Source organism: Myotis yumanensis, unplaced genomic scaffold, assembly GCF_028538775.1.
Source record: "Myotis yumanensis isolate MYYU_CA2020_CCGP unplaced genomic scaffold, mMyoYum1.0.hap1 SCAF_14, whole genome shotgun sequence".
NCBI classification, from domain to species: domain Eukaryota; kingdom Metazoa; phylum Chordata; class Mammalia; order Chiroptera; family Vespertilionidae; genus Myotis; species Myotis yumanensis.
In genome coordinates this window covers 741,699-766,127 of record NW_027223765.1, presented here as the reverse complement: position 1 = coordinate 766,127, position 24,429 = coordinate 741,699, and the positions used below count along the sequence as shown (strand labels likewise).

The 24,429-nt window shown below is 45.6% G+C and overlaps 1 protein-coding gene across 13 annotated transcripts in view; it reads left to right on the top strand.

Annotated features, from left to right (window-relative positions):
• Positions 1 to 24,429, top strand: part of MAP4 (microtubule associated protein 4) — a 109,420-nt gene that overhangs the window by 45,592 nt on the left and 39,399 nt on the right. For 12 of the 13 annotated variants that reach the window (XM_070391171.1, XM_070391174.1, XM_070391173.1 and 9 more), the window contains 3 exons: positions 2,014 to 2,082; positions 22,701 to 22,823; positions 23,769 to 23,882. In XM_070391171.1, the coding sequence (XP_070247272.1) occupies positions 2,014 to 2,082; positions 22,701 to 22,823; positions 23,769 to 23,882 (306 nt within the window). Of the gene's footprint in view, positions 1 to 2,013; positions 2,083 to 4,248; positions 6,949 to 22,700; positions 22,824 to 23,768; positions 23,883 to 24,429 lie in introns of those variants that run through there. The other variant, XM_070391176.1, reaches the window with a different exon arrangement.

Genomic DNA, 24,429 nt, shown 5'->3' with positions numbered 1-24,429 from the left:
TCATAAAGATTCACTTATTATTAGCCATACAAATATTATGTCCAGGAAAGGTAAGAATCTCATTTTATTTACATAAAGAGCATGAACTGAAAGGAAGGAATTTCATTAAAAAAGCAGCATGATATTTTTTTAAAAATTATGTTTTCATTGATTTTTTTTTAGAGAGAGAAGAAGGGAGAGGGATAGAGAGAGAAACGTCGATGAGATGAGAGAGAATCATCATCGTTCAGCTGCCTCCTGCATGCCCCCTACTGGGGATAGAGTGCCTCCCTGGCATGTGCCCTGACCGGGAAATCGAACCCATGACCTCTTGGTTCCTGGGTTGACGCTCAACTGCTGAGCCATACCGGCTGGGCAGCATATTTTTGTAAAAAAAATTTCTTTAAAATTTTTATTTGAAAATACATCTCTTAACTAATTTCTTTTGGCAAAAGAAAAAGAAATAGTACCAAGAGTTACAGTTCATAATAATGGTCCTCCAGCCTAAAAGAAAAGCAGAGCCCTGGCCAGTGTGGCGCAGTTGGTTGGAGTGTCATCTCATACACCGAAAGGTGGTGGGATCAATTCCCAGTCAGGTTTCGGGTTCAATCCCTGGGCGTGTGCAGGAGGCAACCAATCAGTGTTTCTCACTGAAGGCGATGCTTTTCTGTCCCCCCATCTTTCTCTGTCTTTCTCTAAAAATCAATTTAAAAAAAAGAAAGAAAGAAAAGAAAAGCAGATATTTCTTAAAAAGAGGTTAATTGGTCAGGCTCTTTCTGCAGCTGAGAAATTCTGAGTTGCACAGGGTAAAGATATCAAAGATATAAACCACCTACCTGTAAACGACCATCCTAACCCAGCTATCTTCGATGTCTTCCCCACCCTTTTCCTTCAACCAATCAAAGCGTAATATGCTAATGATATGCTAAGGCCGCACAACTGCTTGCTATGATGTGCACTGACCACCAGGGGGCAAACAGTTGACTGGTTGACCAGTCGCTATGATGTGCACTGACCACCACCAGTAGGTTAGCTTGCTGCTGGGGTCCGGCCTATCGTGACTGGGCGAGATGAGGCTGGACATGCCCTGGAGCCCTCCTGTGGTCCCTCCCCTGCCCCCATCATGCACCGGTGTGGTCCCTCAGCCTGGCCTGCACCCTCTTGCAATCCGGGACCCCTCGGGGGATGTCGGAGAGCCAGTTTTGGCCCAATCCTGCAGGCCACTCCCCTCAGGAGGGTGCCAGATGCAGGGCTCATGGCTGGTGAGCACCGCTACGGTGGTGCTAGCCTCCCCCAATCGGGCCTGATTAGTCATGAGCCCACGGCAGGTGCAGTGCGGCCGGGATGAGCGGGAGCGGCAGGTAGGAGCTGCAGGCGGTGTTGGACTGCGGGTTTTGGCCCGATCCCTGCAGGCCACCCTGAGGGACCCCACCTGTGCAGAATTCATGCACTGGGCCTCTAGTAGATAATATGACCATTCAGTTCACCAGAGAAAACAACGGGGTGGCAAATCAACACCTGGGAAGACACTCGGCATCTTTATTTACTAGGGAATGAGACCAGCTCTGCTTCATTAGAACAGCTAACGTGGAAGAAAAAGCCCTGAGCTTCCAGGTGCTGTTGGCCTCCCTGTCTCCTCGGGCCAGGAGCCGTGGGGTGCCGGGGCTTTTCATGGGGTTGTTGTCAAGGGCCCTGGCCCTCGGGAGGTCTGGTTTGAATTGCAGAGAGTAGACAAGTGGTGCTTCATGATGGTTTATTGAATCTGGTGCTAATCTGACAGTTGACAGAACAGAAAAGGCTTCCGCTGTTAGGAAGCCCCCCTCCACGGGGCGTGCTTAACAAGAGAGTGGGGCTGTGGACATGAATCCCAGTTCTCTTCTGTTCTGGGTTTCCTTTCATTGGATCTTTACATTTTGGACTGATTTTTATCTGCTTTAAGCTAATGCTGTGACACAAACGCCTAGTTAGATAGTGGTTGGATTTGTTTTTCATGTTTTATTTGTCACATGGTGATCTTCTTCGTGCTGGTTGCAGGTGCTCCATCTCCTAGAGCAGCAGTGCTGGCCAACGGCGACCACGGGACGCAAGGGAATGACACTGCAGGTAAGTGGGTCCCGGATTCCCCAGTCGCAGTGCACACCTGGGTCAGCTCCTTGCCGAGGGTGATAATGGAAGCAGATGGGTCATTCTGTGATAAGGGTATTGTTGTTCTTGTTGGGTGTGTTTAAACCTAGGGCAGCGGTTCTCAACCTGTGGGTCTCGACCCCTTTGGCGGTCGAACGACCCTTTCACGGGTCGCCTAATACCACCCTGCATATCAGATATTTACATTACGATTCATAACAGTAGCAACATTACAGTTATGAAGTAGCAACGATAATTTTATGGTTGGGTCACAACATGAGAAACTGTATTTAAAGGGCCAGAAGGTTGAGAACCACTGACCTAGGCCATTTGCCCCCTAAAATCTCCAGCAGTGGAAAGGGAAGAGTGAATTTCCTTTGATATTCTTTGAATATTTGGTGTAGTTGTACCAAACAAGAACTGATGGACCTTAAAAATACGCTGTTAGAGGCAGAATAGTCGTCATGGAGATGAGGCCTCCGGTCCCGCCAGCTCTGCAGGCAGGTCTCTCCCCTGAACACACTGCACTCAGAGTGCTCCCATGGCTCCGCATAGGGAACCTGTGAGCTGAGGATTAAAGTTCTTTTCTTCTCTCTTTTGCCCTCAGTCTGTTTTTTCTTTATTTTCCTCTTAACTGTTCATTTGGAAACCTGTCTCTGACTGTAACTCCTAGCCTGTGACCAGGGCTTTGATACTCTGTCAGCCAGCACTGAGTGCCTGTGGCTCCACCTCGCACCAGCACCACCCCTGCCCCCGTGTATCTGCAGCGAGCGGAGTTCTCCCAGCAGCGGCCACGCCGCAGGGGTGCCATGTCCGTGTTCCCGAGGGAGCTGGTAGGAAGTGGTGTGGACTGGGGTGCTGACCGCACTTCGCTTGCAGTTGTGATCAGGCTGGCACTGTTGGCCCAGACAGTCTTCTCTGTCACCGACAGTGTGTGCCCTCGCAACGGGGCGGACGTTGGGTTCGCATGTCCGTGTGGGCAGACACGTGTGTGGCCTGGCCTGGTTCTCCTCTTGGACGCAGACCTCAGCCTCGAGAGCCTTCCCTTCCGGCGCTGCCGGCTCTCAGTGCTGGGGCTCCCAGGCGCCTTTGCCGGCCACCGAAGCTCCTCCAGGACGTAGTCGTTCCTCTGGCCTTTCGAACTGTGGCCTCTGTCTCTGTTCCTCAGACGTACTGATGCCTCGGTGCTGTTTGTTGTGACTGTTAGTTTTATCCAGTGACTTAGCATCCTTATTAGCAACTCATGAATTAGAGCTCTTCACGTGAAAAGCAAGAAGCAACCCGAAGTGCCACCGTAGTTTTGTGAAATGAAATTTTTGTATCTCTTTGATAATCGTCGTTATATGTGGTTCTGGCAGTTTCTGTGCCGACTTTGAAAACAAAGTCATCTGTATCATTTGGTTTTAAGAAAACATTTGTGATTAAAGAAGAAGCTTGAACATGATCTTTAAACATGAGTAAATGTAACTTTCCTTAACCAGGAGACAGTGAGGGGATTGATTTGATTAGCTGGTGAAAGGGCGGATGCCATTGCATCCGGGAAGGGAGCAGCTGTCACAGCTGGAGGAGGTTTCTTCTCCAGCAGCAGGTCAGGTCTGATCGCACTTGGTGTAGCAGTCGCTTCCCACGGCCAAATCTCACTAGGGCAGGAAACAAGGACGGGAAGCCATACAGCCTAGGCCTTACGGTCCCAAGACTTTTCCTTCCCCGGTTGCAAACCAGAACCCGCTGGCTGTGTGCTCCCAGGGGGATGAGGAGAGCGGGTCCTCCTTCCCCGGGGCGGACAGCTCGCACACTGGAGGGGTTTGCCTCTGAACCGGACACGGGGCTGCATGAGCAGGTGCTTTACTGAAAGTACGGTGTTTCCTTGGGGTGGGAAGGAGTGGGGGAAGGAAGGTGCATGTTTCTGGAGCCTGTGTGACTCATTCTCGTTTGGCCATCACTCACGGGGGCCACTTCGAAAATTCCCATTTCTGTTTCCTTCAGAATGTGACCTCCCGGCCTCAGAGCAGCGCAGCCCCCCTGGTAGCATAGGATGGGTTATGCGCCTCTTGCTGTGTTGAACTTGCTATTGACTAATGACCTGTGCTTTTCTGCCCCTTCCTCCCCTTCCTCCTCCTCCCTCCTCTCTGTTTCTCCTCCTAGAAGCCTAGTGTCTCTCAGCACGGGGGCTGCGGACCACCCGACCAGTGGCCTTTCCTAAGCACCGCACACTCCTAACCTTCAGCATTCCAGAGCTTTGCTTCCCCTCCCTGGACGCGTAGAGAAGAAGCTGAGGGTGGTTCTTCGGGGCCTCTTTCTGCTGATGCTGAGCAGCCACCTGCTTCCTCTTGTCCTCTGAGGGCTCGCTGGAGCCCCCTCCCCCTGTGAACACCAAGTACAAATGGAGTCTCGTTTTGGTCTCTTTATTATAAGGGTCACCTAATGTTTCTCATTTCTTGTTCTCTTTCCAATTCATTTTATCATTTAATTCGCTCTCACATTTTTCTTTTCTTTAAACATTTTTAGTTGGCGTTTTCATTGGGTTTTCAGATCTCCCACCCAAATCAGGATAAGGTAACACAGAGGAGAACCTGAGCTTTCGAAAGGGCTTGAGTCCACGGACGGCAGGGACCCTCCCTCTCCTCCCCTTGCTCTCTCCCCCTCCGTGACCTGACTTAGGGAAGGGGATTCGCTTAGGCACCCGCGTTTCTCTCTCCCTTTCTAAGAGCTGAGTGCTGCTGCTATTTAATGTAGAGGTTTCTAACTTGGAGGAGCTCTGATGAAACTTCGAAAAGTATTTCCTTTGTTAGCTGCAAGTTGGGCCAAAATTGTTTCTATTTGAAATGATCTATTTGTCTAGGTTTAGATTCTCCTGAAGATTTAACAATCTTATTATTGTGTGTGGAATTTTATAAGCAAAATTACTTTCTTCACATGATCATGAGCTGTGAGAAGTTAAAGAAATGGAATCCAGTATTGTTAGAATACTAGGCTGTTGACACAGATAGAAAATAACTTCTCCTGGAACAACACAAGATGAAACTAAATGGGAGCACATTGAAGGCCAACAGTGTCTCAGGTCCCTCAGGAAGGGATTGTCTGCTTGGACTCAGTCTCCGTCCAGGATTAGCATCCTTTGCACTCGGCAGGTGCCAGGGTTTGGGGTCAGGTGAAGCCCCGATGTCAGGTCCTTCACCACGAACGCTAGCATCTATGTTCACACGTTCTGAGGATTGTCTAATGGGACTTTCTTATTTCCGTTTCTCATTTTTCCAGACTAATAGCTAAAAATTCTGGAAGCATTTGGGATAAGTACTATGGAACCTTTCAAATGACAAGCTGTGATTGGATCTTTAGAAATAGAATATAAAACATGGGCCATGTTTTGAAATCTTAGAGGAATTCTGGTTTAAGATCTGGAATGCAAAATACTTTTAAGATGATTTTTTTGTTAATGCTTACCCGATGATATTTTTTCCATTGTTTTCTAGAGAGAGTGAGAGGGAGGGAGGAGGGAGAGAGAAATAGAGAGAAATGTTCATGTGAGATAGATACTTCTATTGGTTATATCCCGTGCGCACCCTTAACTGGGGCTGGCGAAGTATGTGTCCTTGACTAGGAATCGAACCCGCGACCCTTTGGTCTGCAGGCGGATGCTCTAACCACTGAGAAACCCGGCTAGGGCACTTTTTAAATTTTTTTTATCCTCTTACAGACTGTGCATGTTTTTATAATCACTGAGCTACTGATTATTTCAGATTAAAATAAATGTTACTGTGTTCTGAGGAAGAGTTTGAGATGTGCATAGTTTAGATCGTCTTATACAGAACTGCCTTTGGGCTGGTAAAATCAGAATCTTATGCAAGTTTACACTGAGTCCCTACAGTGGTTCCTGGTGGTTTCTCTGCCAGGAGTTCCTTCCATGGGTTCTGGTGAGAAGACACATAAGGGAAGCACGTTTAAAGGGAAGAGCTTATTTTTACTTCTAAGGATTTGATCACACATGGAAGCTGTGACCATGGGAACCACACCATGAAATAAAACACAGCTCTTTCCCTTTGATGTGTGCCATTTGTTTCCTGGTGGAGATTTTTGGTTAGAGAACTTTTTACAACTGGTAGTGCTAACTTTTTTAAAGTATGTTTGGCATCTGTCACTTCTAACCAGTCCCTGCAGTTGATGTGAATGACAGGCGGGTGGAGAAGCCTGGTGAGCCCTGCTGTGGCAGCGGTCAGGGCGCACACACTCCATTGTTGCCCTTATTCTACTTTTATTTCCATCTTGTTATGTGTTTGTTTTGTTTGAAGTTTATTTTTATCTAAGAATGTTTTTTTAATTTATGAAATTGAAAATTTCTACTAACAGCCTGCTAAAATTTATATATTGTTAGCTCACTCTATTGCACTTGGATGTTTCATTTTGAAAGAAATAAATTTTGTTTTACATACAGCTTTATATGAAGTAGCCAGTCCTGCCATGAAATGCTATGTTGCCATGATGGTTATACCTGAGTGGCCCAATATTTCACTGCTGAGATGACCAGGCTGGTTAGGATTGCTCTGTTGAAATGTGTTGTTTCTTATATGTAATCAAACTCAATCTCCTCTTTTCTCTTCTCTTCGTCTCTTCTCTTCTCTTCTCTTCTCTTCTCTTCTCTTCTCTTCTCTTCTCTTCTCTTCTCTCTCTTCCCCAATATTGAAGATGTAGACCTTTGTTTTTAAAGATTTTTATACCTATGTTTATGCGCCTAAGTTTATATTTCTTGTGATTTTAGACTTCAGCAGTTTATACATTGGAATGTTTTAATGTAATCATTGTGCTAATTAAATTACACTAATAAACATCTTACATTAACATCTTACAGACTGGATTTTGGTTGGGTCTAATTATTGAAGTGTAATGTGACTATGACGTGAGTTTGGTAAATAAAGATGCTTGAGGCACGAGTTCTCAGTCTAACAAAGCTACTAACCCCATCCCTAACAATCCCATGCTGCACGGCTTTCTAGTCGCTCACGTTGCCTTTTTTGATTCTCAGAGTAACTCTTCTTTCCAGAATCTGTGAGAGTTAAGTCCAATGACTACTTGCTATTCTCTGGCATCTGGTGGAAAAACAGTTGGCAGAATAGCAATATGCAGTTATTCTAAAAGACAGTTTCATAGCTTATCAATGATGGTTAGATATTTTCTTTCTTAAAAAATATATTTTTATTGATTTCGGAGAGGAAGGGAAAGGAAGAGATAGAAGCATCAATGATGAGAGAAAATCATCGATTGGCTGGCTCCTGCATGCCCCCCACTGGAGATCAAGCCTGCAACCTGGGCATTGAACCATGACACACTCAAACAGTGAGCAATAGTGGCCAGGCTATTGTTAGATATTTTCTAATACTACATCTATCTTTGGTGTAGTCCAATTAAAATTCATGTTCACAGTCTTCCTGAATTATTAAATAAACTTTTGCATTCAATAGCATTTTAATTTTGTGACATTATTTATGTATATAAAAGGCTAATATGCTAAGTGTCCGACCATGCGACCAGTCGCTATGATGCGCACTGACCACCAGGGGGCAGACGCTCAACGCAGGAGCTGCCGTGATGCGCCCTGGCCATTTACAGAAAAAACAGCACCGTGGACCTGTCACCAACAAAGCAACACTCGGCTTCCCCCAAGTGGATCACAGGCCCCACCACCACCCCAGAGCGACAGCCCACCAAATCGCAGCTGACACTGCCGAGACCCATGGTGCAAAATGTGGCCCACAGCCCAGCCCAGCCTGGAAACGGTGGCTGTGGGCAAGGGTCATGGCATCACGTAGCAATGCCCGGCTTCCTCTCCCTAGCGACTAGCCTCCTTGGAATTTCTTCATTCGGGAACACGACTTGCTTCATAGCCAGGTGCAAACACTTTACACTTTAACCAGATGTCTGTGAAGCGTTTTCCGTGCCTCATCTCACTTGATCCTCACAGAAGTCCTGGAGTAGGTGGATAGGAGACACGGTAGAATCCTATTTTCTTTTCATTAGCCAGAAAACTGAGATTTAGAAAGCTTAGAAACTTGACCTGACTGAAAAGAAGAAATGGTGGACCTTGAAAATGACTTCAGGTTTTCTCACTGCACAGAATATAGTCAAACATGGCTGCAGTTAAATATTTCACCCTTTGTTCTCCCTGCGTGATCTACAATAATAATCTGCTTCATGTTGATATTTACTGCTGTGTTGCTGACAATTACCTGAAAGAGAAGTTGGGGTGCTTCACTGGGCTGGGAAAAGTTTAGCTACGTCAGAAAGCAGGTCTAATGAAGCGAGTTTATCTATATCTGTAAAGCTCTTGCTGGTGCCAGTCACATGCATGTGTTTCCATCTATCGTTTTCGATTGTGAATTTGGTTGACATTTCTACTATAGAGAAAAGGCGGATAGCGATATTAAAATATTTCTTCTAATTAATTTCCTTTCAATGTGCACGGATTCGTGCACCAGGCCACTAATTATCTGATAATCTAGTATCCTGGATCTGGGAAGGATTCCGTGGAATGCCCAATTCCCTAGTCATTCTGCAATAGTGTTTCTTTATAGCAGTAGATAGATTTTCAAGTGCCATTTGTTGACTGAATTAAGGCATTGAAAAGATTCCATGCCTGCGGTAATTTGGATGATAGAAGTTTTTTAGTTGATAGACATTTCTTTTTATTAAGACTGCTCAATTTAATATTCTGTTTCCTTTTATTAAGAGCTCAATAATCTATGCTTATGTTTAAAGTACAAGAATTCACAATCCTCACTGATTTTCTTAAAAGATGGAGACAGCTCTTGCATCTTTTTTTTTTTTTTTAATATATTTTATTGATTTTTTACAGAGAAGAAGGGAGAGAGATAGAGAGTTAGAAACATCGATGAGAGAGAAACATCGATCAGCTGCCTCCTGCACATCTCCCACAGGGGATGTGCCCGCAACCAAGGTACATGCCCTTGACCGGAATCGAACCTGGGACCTTTCAGTCCGCAGGCCGACGCTCTATCCACTGAGCCAAACCGATTTTGGCTCTTGCATCTTATTAGTACATTTATTTTGCTGAAAGTGAGATGAAATCTGGCCACAGTTGGACAATATGGTGGAGCTGGGAGGTGAGACAGTGTTTGGGCTGGTGGGACACAGCATTATTTTAATTTCTGAGGCATGTATAAATCTGGGTTATTCTCAATTGTATATTGGTGCTGCTTCCATTACAATGAAGGCTTAGCAACACTTAATCACAAGTCGTTTGTGGAATAAACGTCTGTGCTGCCGTGGGGGCGACTGCTGCGATGTGCAGTGTGTGGGGCCAGCTGTGCAGACACTGAGTGCTCACAAACAGCAGGGTTACTGGTGTTTCCATGTGATCAGAGCAGGTGGCTGATTCTGATGCCTGTTCTGGGTATGACGGCATATCCGTCCCGCAGGTCAGATCAGCAGTGAAACTAAAACTGCTTTGTTAGAATGTCCTGAAACAGAAGATATTCTAGGTGTTTCAAACTGTCTTTTGTATCATAAGATACAGTGCATTCAAGTTAGCATTAGAATAAATGTAAGGCACCAAAAATGTGAAGTATTAACAGAAAATAAATCTGTAATGTTAGTGTCTGAGCAGCATTTACAACTAACCCATAAATTGGCATCCTATATAATAAAAGGGTAATATGCAAATTGACCCTAATGGCAGAATGACCAGTCACTATGACATGCACTGACCACCAGGGGGCAGACACTCAATGCAGGAGCTGCTCCCTGGTGGTCAGTGCACTTTCATAGCGGGAGCGCTGTTCAGCCAGAAGCTGGTTCATGGCTGGCCAGCACAGTGGTGGTGGCGGGAGCCTCTCCTGCCTCTGTGGCAGCACTAAGGATGTCCAACTAACGGCTTAGCCCCTCCCCCCCCCCCCCCCCCCCCGGGGAATGGGCCTAAGCCGTTAGTCAGACATCCCCCGAGGGCTCCTGGGCTGCCAGAGGGATGTCTGACTGCCAGCTTAGGCCTGATCCCCCCAGGGAGCAGGCCTAAGCCAGCAGGTGGGCATCCCCCGAGGGGTCCTGGACTGCGAGAGGGTGCAGGCTGGGCTGAGGGATCCCCTTCCCCCTGAGTGCACGAATTTTCAGTATGTCCATTTTTCATTTGAAGAAGTTGAAGTTAGGTTAATAATGGAGTTCAAAGTTGGACCTAGTCTAATAAGCCTTTGTGCCTTTTCTACCACATCATGTCATATCACAGAGGATCTTCTTCCTATCCCCTTATAGGCCATTTTATTTCTGTAAGGTTGGTGTTGATGCCTCCTTTTTTATTTCTGAATATAGTAATTTAAGTCATTTCTTGTTCTTAGTCAGTCTAGATGCACTTTGTCAGTTTTGTTGATCTTTTCAAAGAACCAGCTTATAGTTTTGTTGCGTTCTCTCTTTTCATCTGCATTACTTCCTTCCCTCTGCTTGCTTTAGGGTCACGCTTGCTCTTCCTTTTCTGGTTTCTTGAGGCAGAAGGTTTGATTTGTGATTTCCCCCACTTTTGATGTAGGCGTTTACAGCTGCACATTTCCCTCTAAGCACTGCGTTAGCTGCATCTTGTAAGTTTTGGTGTGTTATGTTTTCATTTTCATTCATCTCAGAATATTTTCTAAATTTCTTTGCGACTTCTTTGCCTATTGGTAGTTTAAGAGTCTGCTGTCAATTTCCACATATTTGTGAATTTTCCAAACTACTTTCTGTTGTCATTTTCTAATATTATTTCATTATGGTTGGAGAACAAATTTTGTACGATTTATATCCTTTTAAAGGATTGTTTGAGGGCCTAACATATGGTCTGTCCTGGAGAATGTTCCATGTATACTTGAGAAAAATGTATATTCTGCTGTTGGGTGGAGTTTTCTTTAAAATGTCTTTTATGGTGTTAGTCACGTCTTCTTTTCCTTGTTGGTCTCTGTCTAGTTGTTCTCTTTATTATTGAAAGTGGGGTATCGAAGCCTCCGACAATCATTGTTGAAGTATCTGTTTCTCAGTTAAGTTTTTTCTTTTTATAATCCTCACCAGACGATATGTTTATCTGTTTTTTAATCTATTTTAATCTATTTGTAATTCCATAAGTAACGTATGAATACAGTATATAGAGAGAGACATTGATGTGAGAAACACCGATCTGTTGCCTCCCGTACATGCCCCAATGGAGGACTGAACCGGGAACCTAGGTAATGTGCCCTGATCAGGAATCGAACCCGCAGCCTTTTGGTGTATGGATGACACTCCAACCAACTCCAGCCACCCCACCAGGGGCATCAGTTTAGTTAATTTTTGCTTCATATATTTTAGGGTTTTCATTCTAATGTTTTAAAGGAGAAATTTGAATAATATAATTAACTTTTATGTGCTTTTTATATTCAAGGATTAATTCCTTGTGAAAAGTTCTGGGGTGTGAATTAGAGGGTGTTTACAAAGGATTACTGCAACTGTGAGCTTCCAGGAGCTTTCAAAATATAGTGCAATGTCCGTTATGGGGAGGGAGATTTAAGGTGCTTTTTCAAAAGATGATTTTCTTTTTTCCTCAATCCCAACCACCATTTTTGTAGAAATAGGAAAATCTACCCTAAAATTCATATGGAATTTCAAAACAATCTTGAAAAAGAATAAAGTTAGAGGTTCCACATTTTCCGACTTTGACACTTACCATATCTTTACAGTAATCAGTGTGAGCCTGGCATAAAGACAGATAGACCAAGGAATAGAATAGAGCCAGAAACAAACCCTTGCATATATGTCCAAGTGATATTAGAACAGGGCACCAAGACCATTTAATGGGGAAAGGGTATCTTTCCAACAAATGGTGTTGGGAAAACTGGATATCTAATTGGACCCTTACTTTCCACCTTATACAAGTATTGACTTAAAATGGATCAAAGACCTACAAATCAGAGCTGAAACTATGAAACTCTTAGAAGAATACAGAGCATAAGCTTGATGACATTGGATCTGGCTATGATTTCTTGGATATGACACCAAAAGCACAGACGATAAAAATAAAAAAGATAAACTGTACTACATGTTCTCTCTCATCGATGTTTCTTTTTTTTTTTTTTTTTAATATATTTTATTGATTTTTTACAAAGAGGAAGGGAGAGGGATAGAGAGTTAGAAATATTGACCAGCTGCCTCCTGCACACTCCCTACTGGGGATGTGCCTGCAACCAAGGTACATGCCCTTGACCAGAATCGAACCTGGGACCCTTGAGTCTGCAGGCTGACGCTCTATCCACTGAGCCAAACCAGTTAGGGCTCATTGATGTTACTGACTCTCTATCCCTCTCCCTTCCTCTCTGTAAAAAAATCAATAAAATATATTTTTAAAAAAAGATCTTGCCTGGGAAGTATGAACCCGCCCGCCGTATTCACCAGCCCTTACCCCTTCAGATGACCACTTGGTCCGATCGCTGGCACACGTACTTTCTGAGCAGCACTTCAAAACGTACAAAGAAGTGGGAAATCGGGTCTCTGAATGGTCTTCCTCAAACAAGAAAAATTCTATTGGGACGGATCCACAAATTACCTGAAAGATGGGGGAATGTGTAGCTAGTGATGTTGAATAAAGCACTTTTGCTGTTTCTCTTGAAATTATCATGTTTTCTTTGATTACAAAATTTGCATTATTAACCAGTACACCTGGTAATGTGGAGAAATTGGAACCCGTTGGCACTGTTGGTAGGCTATGTAAATGGTGCCCCCTCTGGGGAAACATCTCCACGGGGCACACATAACCTCTCCTCGCTTTCTTGGCAAAGCCTGAGATGTGCCATTTAGCTTGTTTGCTCTGCTGTTACTTCCCATTTCCCCTGACAGTGTCAGCTTTACAATGGTCCTCCGTCTTCCTCTTTACCTAACCCATTTTCTTTCTTTCTTTTTTTTTTTAAATATATTTTATTGATTTTTTACAGAGAGGAAGGGAGAGAGATAGAGAGTCAGAATCATCGATGAGAGAGAATCATCGATCAGCTGCCTCCTGCACATCTCCCACTGGGGATGTGCCCGCAACCCAGGCACATGCCCTTGACCGGAATCGAACCTGGGGCCCTTCAGACCGCAGGCTGACGCTCTATCCACTGAGCCAAACCGGTTTCGGCGACCTAACCCATTTTCATGGCTAAAGCATTGTCGCTGAATTTGAAAATATTGTTTTCAACAATCAAGCCTTGTGCTCTGATCTTTCTGTGCTGTTGAAAAAATTACAAACGTTAATCTCAACCATTATGGCTGTTGTGTTTAATGTTGGAAAGAGCAGTGGGCCATCTTGCTGTTTTGTGTATAGACAGATTATCTGACTTAAACTTTTGTACATTGTGAAGTTGCACAGGAGGCTGGATTATGCTTCTTGTCCTTCTCTTCACCAGCATTTTTCTCTAAGTAGGTGATTCTGTGTCAGGCCTCACATGGGGACAGGAAGTTAAGAGCAAGGCCAGATATCATTGCAGTTATTTTTCCAGGTACCGGCACACGTCTTTTCTAGAAATAAGTTCCCCTTAGTGATTTGTTTAAATTCGGGAAAGCTGTCTAAAGAGCAGGCCTAGCTCTAACACCTACTGGCTTTGGCCTCTTAGGCAAGTTATGTGCCCTTTTTAGCCAAAGGTTCCTCTTCTATAAAAGGTGATCTAGTAATAAAATGATTGTTTGGGTTAAAGGGCAGAAAATACATCCAATGCTTTGTAACTGGTTGAAGGGGTTAATAAGTATAAGATGATATTAGAAGAATAGTGTTCCCATAGAAGATCTCACAGGTTCAGCCCAGTAAGTGCTTTTGCCAAAAAGTCATTCTGTTTGGCCACCAGCCCCTTTTCCTGTTTAAATGATGGTATAGCAGAGTTGTGATTGGATGTAACTAGAGCACGTCTGCTGTCCATTGTGTCTGTGGAGATGCTCTGTTTGTAGAGGACAGAATGGAAGGTGAAACTTTAAAAGAACTCCGGGCACACTGAAGGAAGAGCTTTTGCTTTGTTAATTGTGAGGAAATTAATTTAGGACTTTGTCGCTGCAAAAACCCGGCTAGCTGCTTCTCCAGTAGGTTTTCAGCAATGGAAAATGAGATAAGAAGGTCCAAAGCCATGCAAATCTAAGTATTGACATCAATCTCCTTGGAAGGCTTCACTGAAGGGTCTGCTTCCTGGTCACTAAAAGCTAATATTTCTGCTCTCCAGGTTCTCTGTAAATGAGGGATTTCACTGCTGCTGTTACTGCTGCCGAGCAGCAAAACACAGCATGTTTTCTCCGGCACATACAGCCTTTTAATTAGAGAGCATCACGTGCCTTCCAGTTTATTTTCTTTGGTTAAACCTCTCGTTCATTTCCCCCCTTTTTGTATCATGTGAATTTAAGCCACTGCACTGTTTTTAATTCTCAGTATATGTATCCATCAAAGTCTGGTCAGGAGACATAAACCACACAGTAATTTGAACAGAGAATTAACGACTGGGGGTAAAGAGAACTCTGAAGTACACAGGAATGGAAGACATGGGGAGCAGCTACTACCCCTACTACTCAGGCAGAGCACACAAGAGAAGAGAAATGTGGAAGAGTGCACTTCTTCCCCAAATCTAGTTTCTTATCTTGGATTTCTTCATTGGGTGGTGATTTTGTTGAGGTGCTGCTGTGGGCTGAGGTTGGCAAACAGGAAGTTGGACAAGCAGGTGCTGCTGAATCACCAGGAAGCCAGCTGGGGCTCTGGGCACTTGCCTGGGAAGATGCTCACGGGAGTGCCCCCTGAACATGGTGGGGTGAGTGCCTTGTGTGCTCTGCACCAGCAGAACACCACGGGAGCGCCCTCCACTGAGCTTAACGTCATGCCAGCCGACGAGGGAAATGTTTACGGGGCCCAGCTCCCTTATCGCAAGCAGGGCAGTGAAGCGGATGTGCGGCTGGCAGGCACTCGCCCTTTGGCTACTGTCATCAAGACACTGATAGTGCCCTAGCCGGTTTGGCTCAGTGGATAGAGCGTAGGCCTGCGGACTGAAGGGTCCCAGGTTCGATTCCGGTCAAGGGCATGTACCTTGGTTGTGGGCACATCCCCAGTAGGAGATGTGCAGGAGGCAGCTGGTCGATGTTTCTCTCTCATCGATGTTTCTAGCTCTCTATCCCTCTCCCTTCTTCTCTGTAAAAAATCAATAAAATATTTAAAAAAAAAAAAAAAAAAAAAAAAAAAAAAAAAGACACTGATAGTGACATTATCGACAGCTACAGTAATGGGAAGAAGGAAGAGAGGAAATGGTTAGGATAACTAGTAAACGTAAACAGAACAGAGAACATAAGGCCATCACAGCTCTAATACTGTACCTGGTCATGAGACCAGGATTGATATCTAGGACTTCTTTCTTCGACTACTCATTTGCCCTCAGCCCCAGTTCAGGCATTTAGTCTCTGCTAACATCCAATGTTTTGTCAGTGTAGTGGGCGAGTGTGGTAGATTTTGGAATGTCCTAATGTTCAAGGTCTCTGAGCAGATGATGGTAGAATTGACGTAGCCCTGAGGCAAGTCTCATATGCATGTAAAAGCAAAATGCTTCTGATGGTCCTGGCCAATTGATAGAGACAAAAGACGTTAGCCAGGTCATGAGCAGGGCGGGCCCAGTGGTGTCAGGCTGCCAGGTGGGATCATCTGGTTAAGGTAGGTAGGTCACAGCCATTCACCAGCACCCATCTGACTTCTGCCCAGGCCAGTCTAGTTAAATGGGGGTGTGACCGACATCACCACCTTTGTTTCTTTCAAGTCTTGGAAGTGGCATTAAATTCTTTAATTATCCTAGAGGTATGGTATTGCTTCTGTTAAATATCTTTTTAAAAAATATGTTTTTATTAATTTTTTAGAGAGAGGAAGGCAGAGGGAGAGAGAGAGAAACATCGATGAGATCAGCTGCCTCCTGCATGCCCCCTACTGGGGACCGAGCCCGAAACTTGGGCATGTGCCCTGACCTGGAGTCCAATCAGTGACCTCTTGGTCCATGGGATGATGCTCAACCAACTGAGCAACATCAGCCAGGGCCTGGTTGAAATCTTGGTAGAGAGGGAAGTTCTAGTGGATTCCCACCTACTCTTCTATAACGACCCTTGTCAGTTGGGCCAACTAGTTGGTAGTAGAGAGCCACTGTGGGCGTCAGCCAGTTGTCAAGTATGTCTGTTCCCAGTTCATCCAGGAGTTGAGGAAATGACCACAAAACCAGGCCATGGACCAACGGGGTCCACTGGGGTCGGACCTGAGCGAAGCACTCCCCCGTTGCCTGCCTATCACAGCCCTCGCTTTGACTGGGAAGCCGCAGTGGCATTTGAGTCACCAGGAATTAGCACCCCCAAGGGTGTGGGTGCTTTTCTCATCAGCACTCACTCTAGTAAGTGACCTCGGAGTGGGGAGAGGAGGCGTAGTCGGTGCTGTGAGGCAGTGCAGGGCCCTCCTGAGCAGGTTCTGCCTTGGCTCAGTTTCTAGAACTGGGTGGAGAAGCTGATTGAGAGGTTGTGGCTTTTCAAGAACGATGATTACTGTCAGAGGTGAGTTTCCCCCTCTTACAGAGCTCAGTCCTGTTTTAGGAGGCTGCCTGTGGAGCGCGGGTCAGTGATCTGCCATGAAGTTACTGACCCCCCTGCTCCCTTAGTGAAGACACACCCGCCTGGGCTCGGTGAGGAAGCACACCCAGCTGGGCGGCAATCTGTCTGCAACTTTTGACTCCCCCAGACGTCACTGCTGATGGCCTCCTGTCGGCCGGAAGCCTTACTGATAACACATATCTTATATGTTGTAGGTATTACATACTGTCTTCTTACAATAAAGGAAGCTAGAAAAGAGAAAACATTACTAAGAAAATCTCGAGGCAGAGAACATACTTTACAGTATTTATTGAAAAGAAAATCTGCATCTAAGGGAACCGTGTCATTCAGATCTGTGTGCTCAAGGGTTTGTGACAGGGACTCCATGGCCTGCAGACCCTAAAACATTCACAGCATTTGCCGTATTCTAATAATAACACGTTGGCAGAGACCTGGGAACGTGTGGAAGTGTATTCTAAGGATCTTCGACCGAGGAGGGTAGAATATACTTCTGTGTTGGGCCCAGTTTATTAACACGGGCTCAGTTACTAGAGTCCACACGAATGTACTGGCTCACACAGCTCGCAGTGCCTCTAGCAGCTTGGTCATTGACATGTGGACTCAGCAGTGACCTGCATTTAATGAGGCGGAGGTGCCAAAGCTTCCCTGGCAAGATATCAGGGGGGCGACTCAAAGGCTTAGGGAGACAGAAAGGTCGGTTCTCCATGTGTGACCTGTGCACACGGAGGCACAGAAACCCGCCCCCCCTTCACCCGAGAAGCGCATCGTGGGTGGGGGGGGGGGGGGCGCGCTCCGTGGCCGGTCTCCTTTGCAGTGTGTCCTGCTCCCCGCACCTGGGTTGGCAAACGCGTCTGTAAAGGACCAGGACTTCTCCCGGTTGTTGCATTTGTTCTTTAAATAAGTGGGTTGTTACAATTGGAATCTAAATTTGTTTAACTTCATAAATTCCTTTATGGGGAAACTTTTTTCTTTAATACCATTTGGATTTTGTCTGTATTTTAAAGATGCTAAAGATTTAGCTATGCTTATAACCAGAGGAGGAGTTGTGAGGAAAGAAGGGATGAAAAGCAGGTCTAATGATCACACTCGTATGTGGGATCTAAGTAACAAAATAAACTGATGAACCGAGCGGATCCAGAGACATGGAAGCATGGGACAGAGTGCGGACCCTCAGAGGGAAGACGGGAAGGTGGAGGGTGGGGGGAGGTAGTCAACCAGAGACCTGTGTGCACATACGCATCACCCACGGACACGGACAATAGGGAGCTGAAGGCTTGGGGCGGGGGACCGGGGCGGGCGGGAGGGGGTCAATGGGGAAAACGGGGCATCTGTAATACTTTCAACAATAAAGATTTATTTAAAAAATAAATAAAACGGATCAATCTGACTTAACCCCCCCTCCCCCCCCAAAAAAAGCAAGTCTAGGAGGTTGGAAGGCTGGGTTGCAAGGGAGGTGACCAAGGGCACACTTAGCCAGCTGCTGTCCTTAGGGAGGAGAAGGGGTGGGTTTCTCACCGGTTCTAGTTCAGCTTCTGCCCCTTCAAACGAAAAAATGAAGGAAGGAAAGAAATCGGATGCCCCTGGCTGGTGTGCTCAGTGGTTGGAGCACTGGGCTCTGCACCCACAGCTCATGGGTTTGATTCCTGGCCAAGGGCAAGTACCTGGGCTGCAGGCTTGACCCCCCCCCCCCCCCGCCCCCCCCGCAGGCTCATGCGGGAAGCAACCAATCCCTGTGTCTCTCTTAATGTTTCTCTCCCTCCCTCCCTCCCTCCTACTCTCTCTTAAAAAAATCAATGGGAAGAATATCCTCGGGTGAGGATTAAAAAAAAAGAAAGAAGTAATGATGAACTCACATAGTTAAGTTTGCAGTAGAGGAAAAGGGCAGTCAAAGAATTTTATTTTCTGTAAAGTAAGAGCTTACGTGTTGGACTAGAGCAGTGATCGGCAAACCGCGGCTCGAGAGCCACATGCGGCTTCTGGCCCCATGGCATGGGCCACGAAGTTTCAATCGCACTGTACGGGCCACGTGGTATTTTGTGGAAGAGCCACACTCAAGGGGCCAGTTTGCCGACCACTGGACTAGGATTCTGGAGAGGATGTGTAAAACCCTCTTTGGAGAACGAGAAAGGAGGTTGTGGAGAAACACGTGTTTTGATTACGGGCATTCAGTGATAGTAAATCGTGTGTCTGGAAGGCGGAAGGAACCTCTGAACAGTGTTACAGCTAATCCAGCTCAGGCTGGATTCTCGCGGTCCACCTGCCTGTGCGCACTCTGGGGCGCAGCCTGCAGGGTTCTGACGGACGCTGCGGTCTGGTAGGGGGTTCCCAAGGCAGGCGCCTGTTCATCCGACAGTGAACCAGAAAGCAGCTGCTGACCCAGAGCGTCATCTGTCCTGCTGGAGGCCTTCAGCGAATGCCCAGTGTTTTCAGATTCTGTTAGAACTAGACACTCTTTTTTTAAAATATATTTTATTGATTTTTCACAGAGAGGAAGGGAGAGAGATAGAGAGTTAGAAACATCGATGAGAGAGAAACATCAATCAGCTGCCTCCTGCACATCCCCACTGGGGATGTGCCCACAACCAAGGTACAACCTTGAGTCTGCAGACCGACGCTCTATCCACTGAGCCAAATCGGTTAGGGCAGAACTTGGCACTCTTAAAAAAAAAAGTCTCCCCGTCATTTTAGGGGTGTCAAATACCATTGATTTCAAATCAGGAAGGTTGGTAGCCTGTTTTTGCCTGTTTAGGGAAAAAGACACCCTAATATGGTTATATATGAACATTTTATTGTAAAAAGTGGAGTTGGCTGAAAATCTGAGGAGTTAGCTTTCTTCTGTCACTTAAATTTTTATTTTCAAAATAATTTCAAATGTACAAAAAAGTTGAAAGAATAGATTTAAACAAAGAACTTCTGTATGTTTTTTTCGGATTTACCAATTGATGACATTTTGCCACAATTGCTTTATCATTCTATAACATATGTAGGGATGTACACATACTATTTCCCTGGTCAGTTTTGTTTTATCTTTGTAATCATAATCTAGGACAGTCCTTTCAGGATATAGATGAGAATATCGAAGTGCAGAGGAATTAAATGAGTTAACTTAGGTTTTGCCTAGGAGCTGGGACTCAGTACCCGAGTCCTCTGTCCCAATCTATGTTCTTTTTCTGCGTTGCTATCTTTTACCTGACTCTCCCGACGAGTAGGCATTCTCTACAGAGAGAATGTCCGCAGATACTCTGAAGTCATCAGTGCTCCAGCTTTTTAGTACCAAGACAATTTTCATGCTTAAAACCGTTGAGGATGATGAGTATTTTGACTCTCTTTTTGTGGTGATGGCATACACATGTTGAAATTTATCAAATTGTGCACTTTAAATATGTGCAGCTTATTGTATGCCAATTGTACCGCAATAAAACTTTATAAAATTAAGGACCCCAAAGAGCTTTTTTGTTTATATGGGTTATATCTATCAGTATTTATCAAACTAGATATTAAAATGGAGGGACTTTTAAACTGTTATCTATATATATAAAAGCCTAAGTGACTGTTATGACCAGACGACTGGCCAGTAGCTGTGATGCACACTGACCACCAGGGATGTGCTTAGTGCACTCTCACAGCCAACTTCCCGCAGCCGGCCAACCTCCCGTGGTCCCTCCCCCCGCTGGCCGGCCTGATCGGGACTGGGCGAGACGGCCCCCATCGCCGACCAGGCCGAGGGACCCCACTCATGTATGAATTCGTGCGCCGGGCCTCTAGTTTTAAAATAATACTAAACTTAATTTTAACATTTTTCATAGGTATAGTTACAAAAAAAAGAGTTTAGAAGTAAGGCGTGTGTTTTCCATTTCTCTGCGTCTCTTTAACATCTGCTTTGTGTGTTTAGTCTGTCACAATATGTTGTTTGAGTTTGAAGCATATGAAGAAACTTCACTTCACATTTATATGCCCTTAAGAGGAGGAACCTTTGATAGTGTTTTTCAGACAATGGATATTCGTCTTTGATTTGATATCAGATCTTGACAAGTGGTTGTCTCTTAAAGGTTCTTGCAATGTAGAATCTGAAACAATGAACTTTTTGTATTCTGTTATATTAAAAGCCATGGGTTTATTTGCACTTGGAATGGATCTTACCTGATAGAATTAGTCTGTCTTTTATGTATAGACTAGAGGCCTGGTGCACGAGATTTGTGCACTCGGGGGGTGTCCCTCAGCCCGGCCTGCGCCCTCTCGCAGTCCAGGAGCCCTCAGGGGATGTCTGACTGCCCTGGAGGCAGGAGAGGCTCCCGCCGCCGCCACCGCTGCACTCACCAGCCATGAGCCTGGCTTCTGGCTGAGCAGCGCTCCGCCTGTGGGAGCACATTGACCACCAGGGGGCAGCTCCTGCGTTGAGTGTCTGCCTCCTGGTGGTCAGTGCGTGTCATAGCAACTGGTCATTCTGCTGTTCAGTTGATTTGCATATTAGCCTTTTATTATATAGGCTATTACTACTTAATTGGTACTTTTAATATTTAGTCACTTGCCTTTTCTGTTAAATGCCCCAATTTCTCAAAAATAGAAATTGGGCCCAGCCAGCGTTGCTCAGTGGTTGAATGTTGACCTATGAACCAGGAGGTCACGGTTCAATTCCCAGTCAGGGCACATGCCCAGGTTGCGGGCTCAGTCCCCCAGTGTGGGACTTGCAGGAGGCAACCAATCAATGATTCTCTCTCTCATCATTGATGTTTCTCTCTCTCTCCCCCCCCCCTCTCTCTCCCTTTTCCTCCCTCCCCCCTTCTTCTCTGAAATCAATAAAAATATATTTTAAAAAAATAGAAACCAGCCCCTATGTTTTCCCATTTTACTTTTATAGGAGAACCAAGGTATCTAGACTTGTTTCCATTGCACTATGTACATGCTTTTTGTTTTGAATTTAATTTTTCACTCTTTTACTGAAATAGACTCTCTGAGTAGACTGCAGTTATGATAAAAACAAAACAAAACAAACAAAGACACCCACATTTATTCTGAAGGCTGTTGCTCCTGCAAGGGAGTTTGCCTGCTTTTGCTGGGGAGCTTTGAGGAGGGAATCTAGGTCAGTAGCAGTGAATGAAGATGCGGGGTGAGCCTCTGTCAGACATGCTCATGAGACGCTGTGGGTGGAGGCGGCTGTTCTCCGCGCTGTGCCTGAGAGCTGCTCGGGGCTGGGCGGCGGTCCTGCTGTGGAGGGTAACCAGTGCCGTCCACATCTTAAAACATCCTTCTCCAGGATGGGGGAGGAGATGGACAATCGTGGGGTTTACCAAAGGGTAAGAAATATAAGCAGAAAAAATGTATCTGGCCGAAACCGGTTTGGCTCAGTGGATAGAGCGTCGGCCTGGGGACTGAAAGGTCCCAGGTTCGATTCCGGTCAAGGGCATGTACCTGGCTTGCGGGCACATCCCCAGTAGGAGGTGTGCAGGAGGCGGCTGATCGATGTTTCTCTCCCATCGATGTTTCTAACTCTCTATCTCTCTCCCTTCCTCTCTGTAAAAAATCAATAAAATATATTTAAAAAAAAACAAAAACAGAAAAAATGTATCTGTAAGCACCATCACTAGTCTTTCAAAGTTTATTTTGGAAATGATAGGCTATTGTGTGCATTCTTTTGGGGCTCCTAATGCTTTTCATACTAAGTGTAAATTACTTTCCAAGAAGTTTGGTGTATAGTGGAAGACAGAGGGAAAGACAGAGAGAAACATCGACGTCAGAGAAATACATTGATTGGTTGCCTCCTGTATGAGCCCTGACCAGGGCCTGGGCCAGGGAGGAGTCTGCCCTTGACCAGAACCAAACCTGGAACCTTTCAGTCCACAGGCTGATGCTCTGCCTACTGAGCCACACCAGCCAGGGTTTATACACTTTCTAAAAAGTTTTTGTCAAAGGCACTAGCAGGTATGATTGTTTTATATTGTACTAGGTTTCCTACAGAAACTCAACCCCAGTGGGGAAACTGGTACGTTGTAACTTTTGTTCCATGTTTCTATTTGCAGGGTCTCCAACTGCATTTCTTGAAGAGAAAATGGCCTTCCAGGGGTATCAGAACAACCAGAACTGGCCAGAAAATACAAACTTTTACTTTGAACCCGAGCAAGTGGTGAATCCTATCCAGACTGGTAAGTGCAGGCTTGCCTGTGACTGCTGAATGCAAACTAGACATAAGCATGAGAAAGCCACAGCCACCACTCGGATCAAACATTTAGCCTAAATACAGCTCGGGAAGTAGAAGCGAAGTGTAGCTGAAGCCCTGGACGTGGAAGTGACCCTCCTCTCTGGGCCTCTCTCCCCTGCAAAACCTGTTTTGAATAAAGTAACTGAAATTCATATTCATTGAAGTTTAATTCTTCTAAAAGGAAGTATTACAATAATAATAGCACAATTTTTTCCTTTTCATTGAATGTATTGGGGTGAGTCTGGTTAACAAAATTATACAAGTCTCAAGTGCACAGTCCACACACAGTGTCCACTGTTGTGTGTTCACCACCAAGTCAGGTCTCCGTCCATCAGTCACCATTTCATGGCACCGTTTGTTGATGCCTATTTTGCGCCAGGCATAGTGCTCCAGCGTGTATATGTGTGTGTGTGTGTGTGTGTGTGTGTGTGTGTGTATTATATGTGTTTCTTACCTAACTCTGCCAAATATATATTATACTCGTTTGACAGAAGAGAAAAACCAAGACTCACACCCACTTTCTATAAAATTCAAAGTAATCTGTGGAGTCAGAAGGCCTATCTGAGCGGGAAGCGGCGAGGAGCGGATTGCAGGAGGCTTCCACGTGGAAGCCTCAGTGCCTCCGGGCCGAGTGACCTGGCTGAGAGCTCACGTTGTCTCCGCTGAGATGGAGCTTTTTTGCTCTTGGACTTACAAGGAACACGTAGCTGGTTTCAAATTAGTGAATATTTATTGATTTCTTGCATGTACAGTGACATTACCTCAATTTATTGAACTTACTATTGACAGCACACGTATAACTAATCAGCATTCACTGTAGGGTAGTAAGGAATGCTGTCTTTGTAGTAGTGCTCACTGGGGTTGAGTTTTCGATCCCTTTTCCCTCCAGATCCCTACCAGATGCACTGCGGTGACGGCCTGGACGATCTGCTCTTCTTTCCCGGCGGCGCGAACAGCGCCTCCGCACTGACGCGGCAGAGTGCCCCTCTGAGAGACGGTTACGGTATGGCTCCTCCCGCTGGGCTGGCTGCTCCCTTCAGACAGCTAACGTGGTCTTTACCCATCACCTTTGAGGTTCACTAGGCACAGCCCTGCTTAGGGGCTGTGGCTGGGACAGGCACTTTCTAGACCAATCGCAGGAGAGCATTCAGTTGGGCTTTCTGGGCTGCTCACCTCGCGTGATGGGATCTTGAATTCTATGTCCTACGGCCAGATTCTGCCTCCACATTTTAGAAGCCATTTTAGACTGAAGGCGGCAGCCTGAGGGGCAGGGTGCGGAGGGAACTCATGGTTTGCCTGCAGCTTGCTCTGGACCCCCTCTGGGCTGGGAAGAGTTTAATCTCAGTAAAATCTCAGGCAGAAATGGGGGGGGGGGGTCCTTTTCTAGGTTTGCTGCTGCTTAATTGCCTTCAACTCAAACTAATTTTTCAGTCAAAAAGACATATTTTGGGGTGACATATTCTGGTTCCCTTCACTGCCCAGCATCAGTAAGTCCCACTTCAGACAGTGCTTGTGATTCTGTCTTTGTAAAGATCCTGGCTAATGGCCCT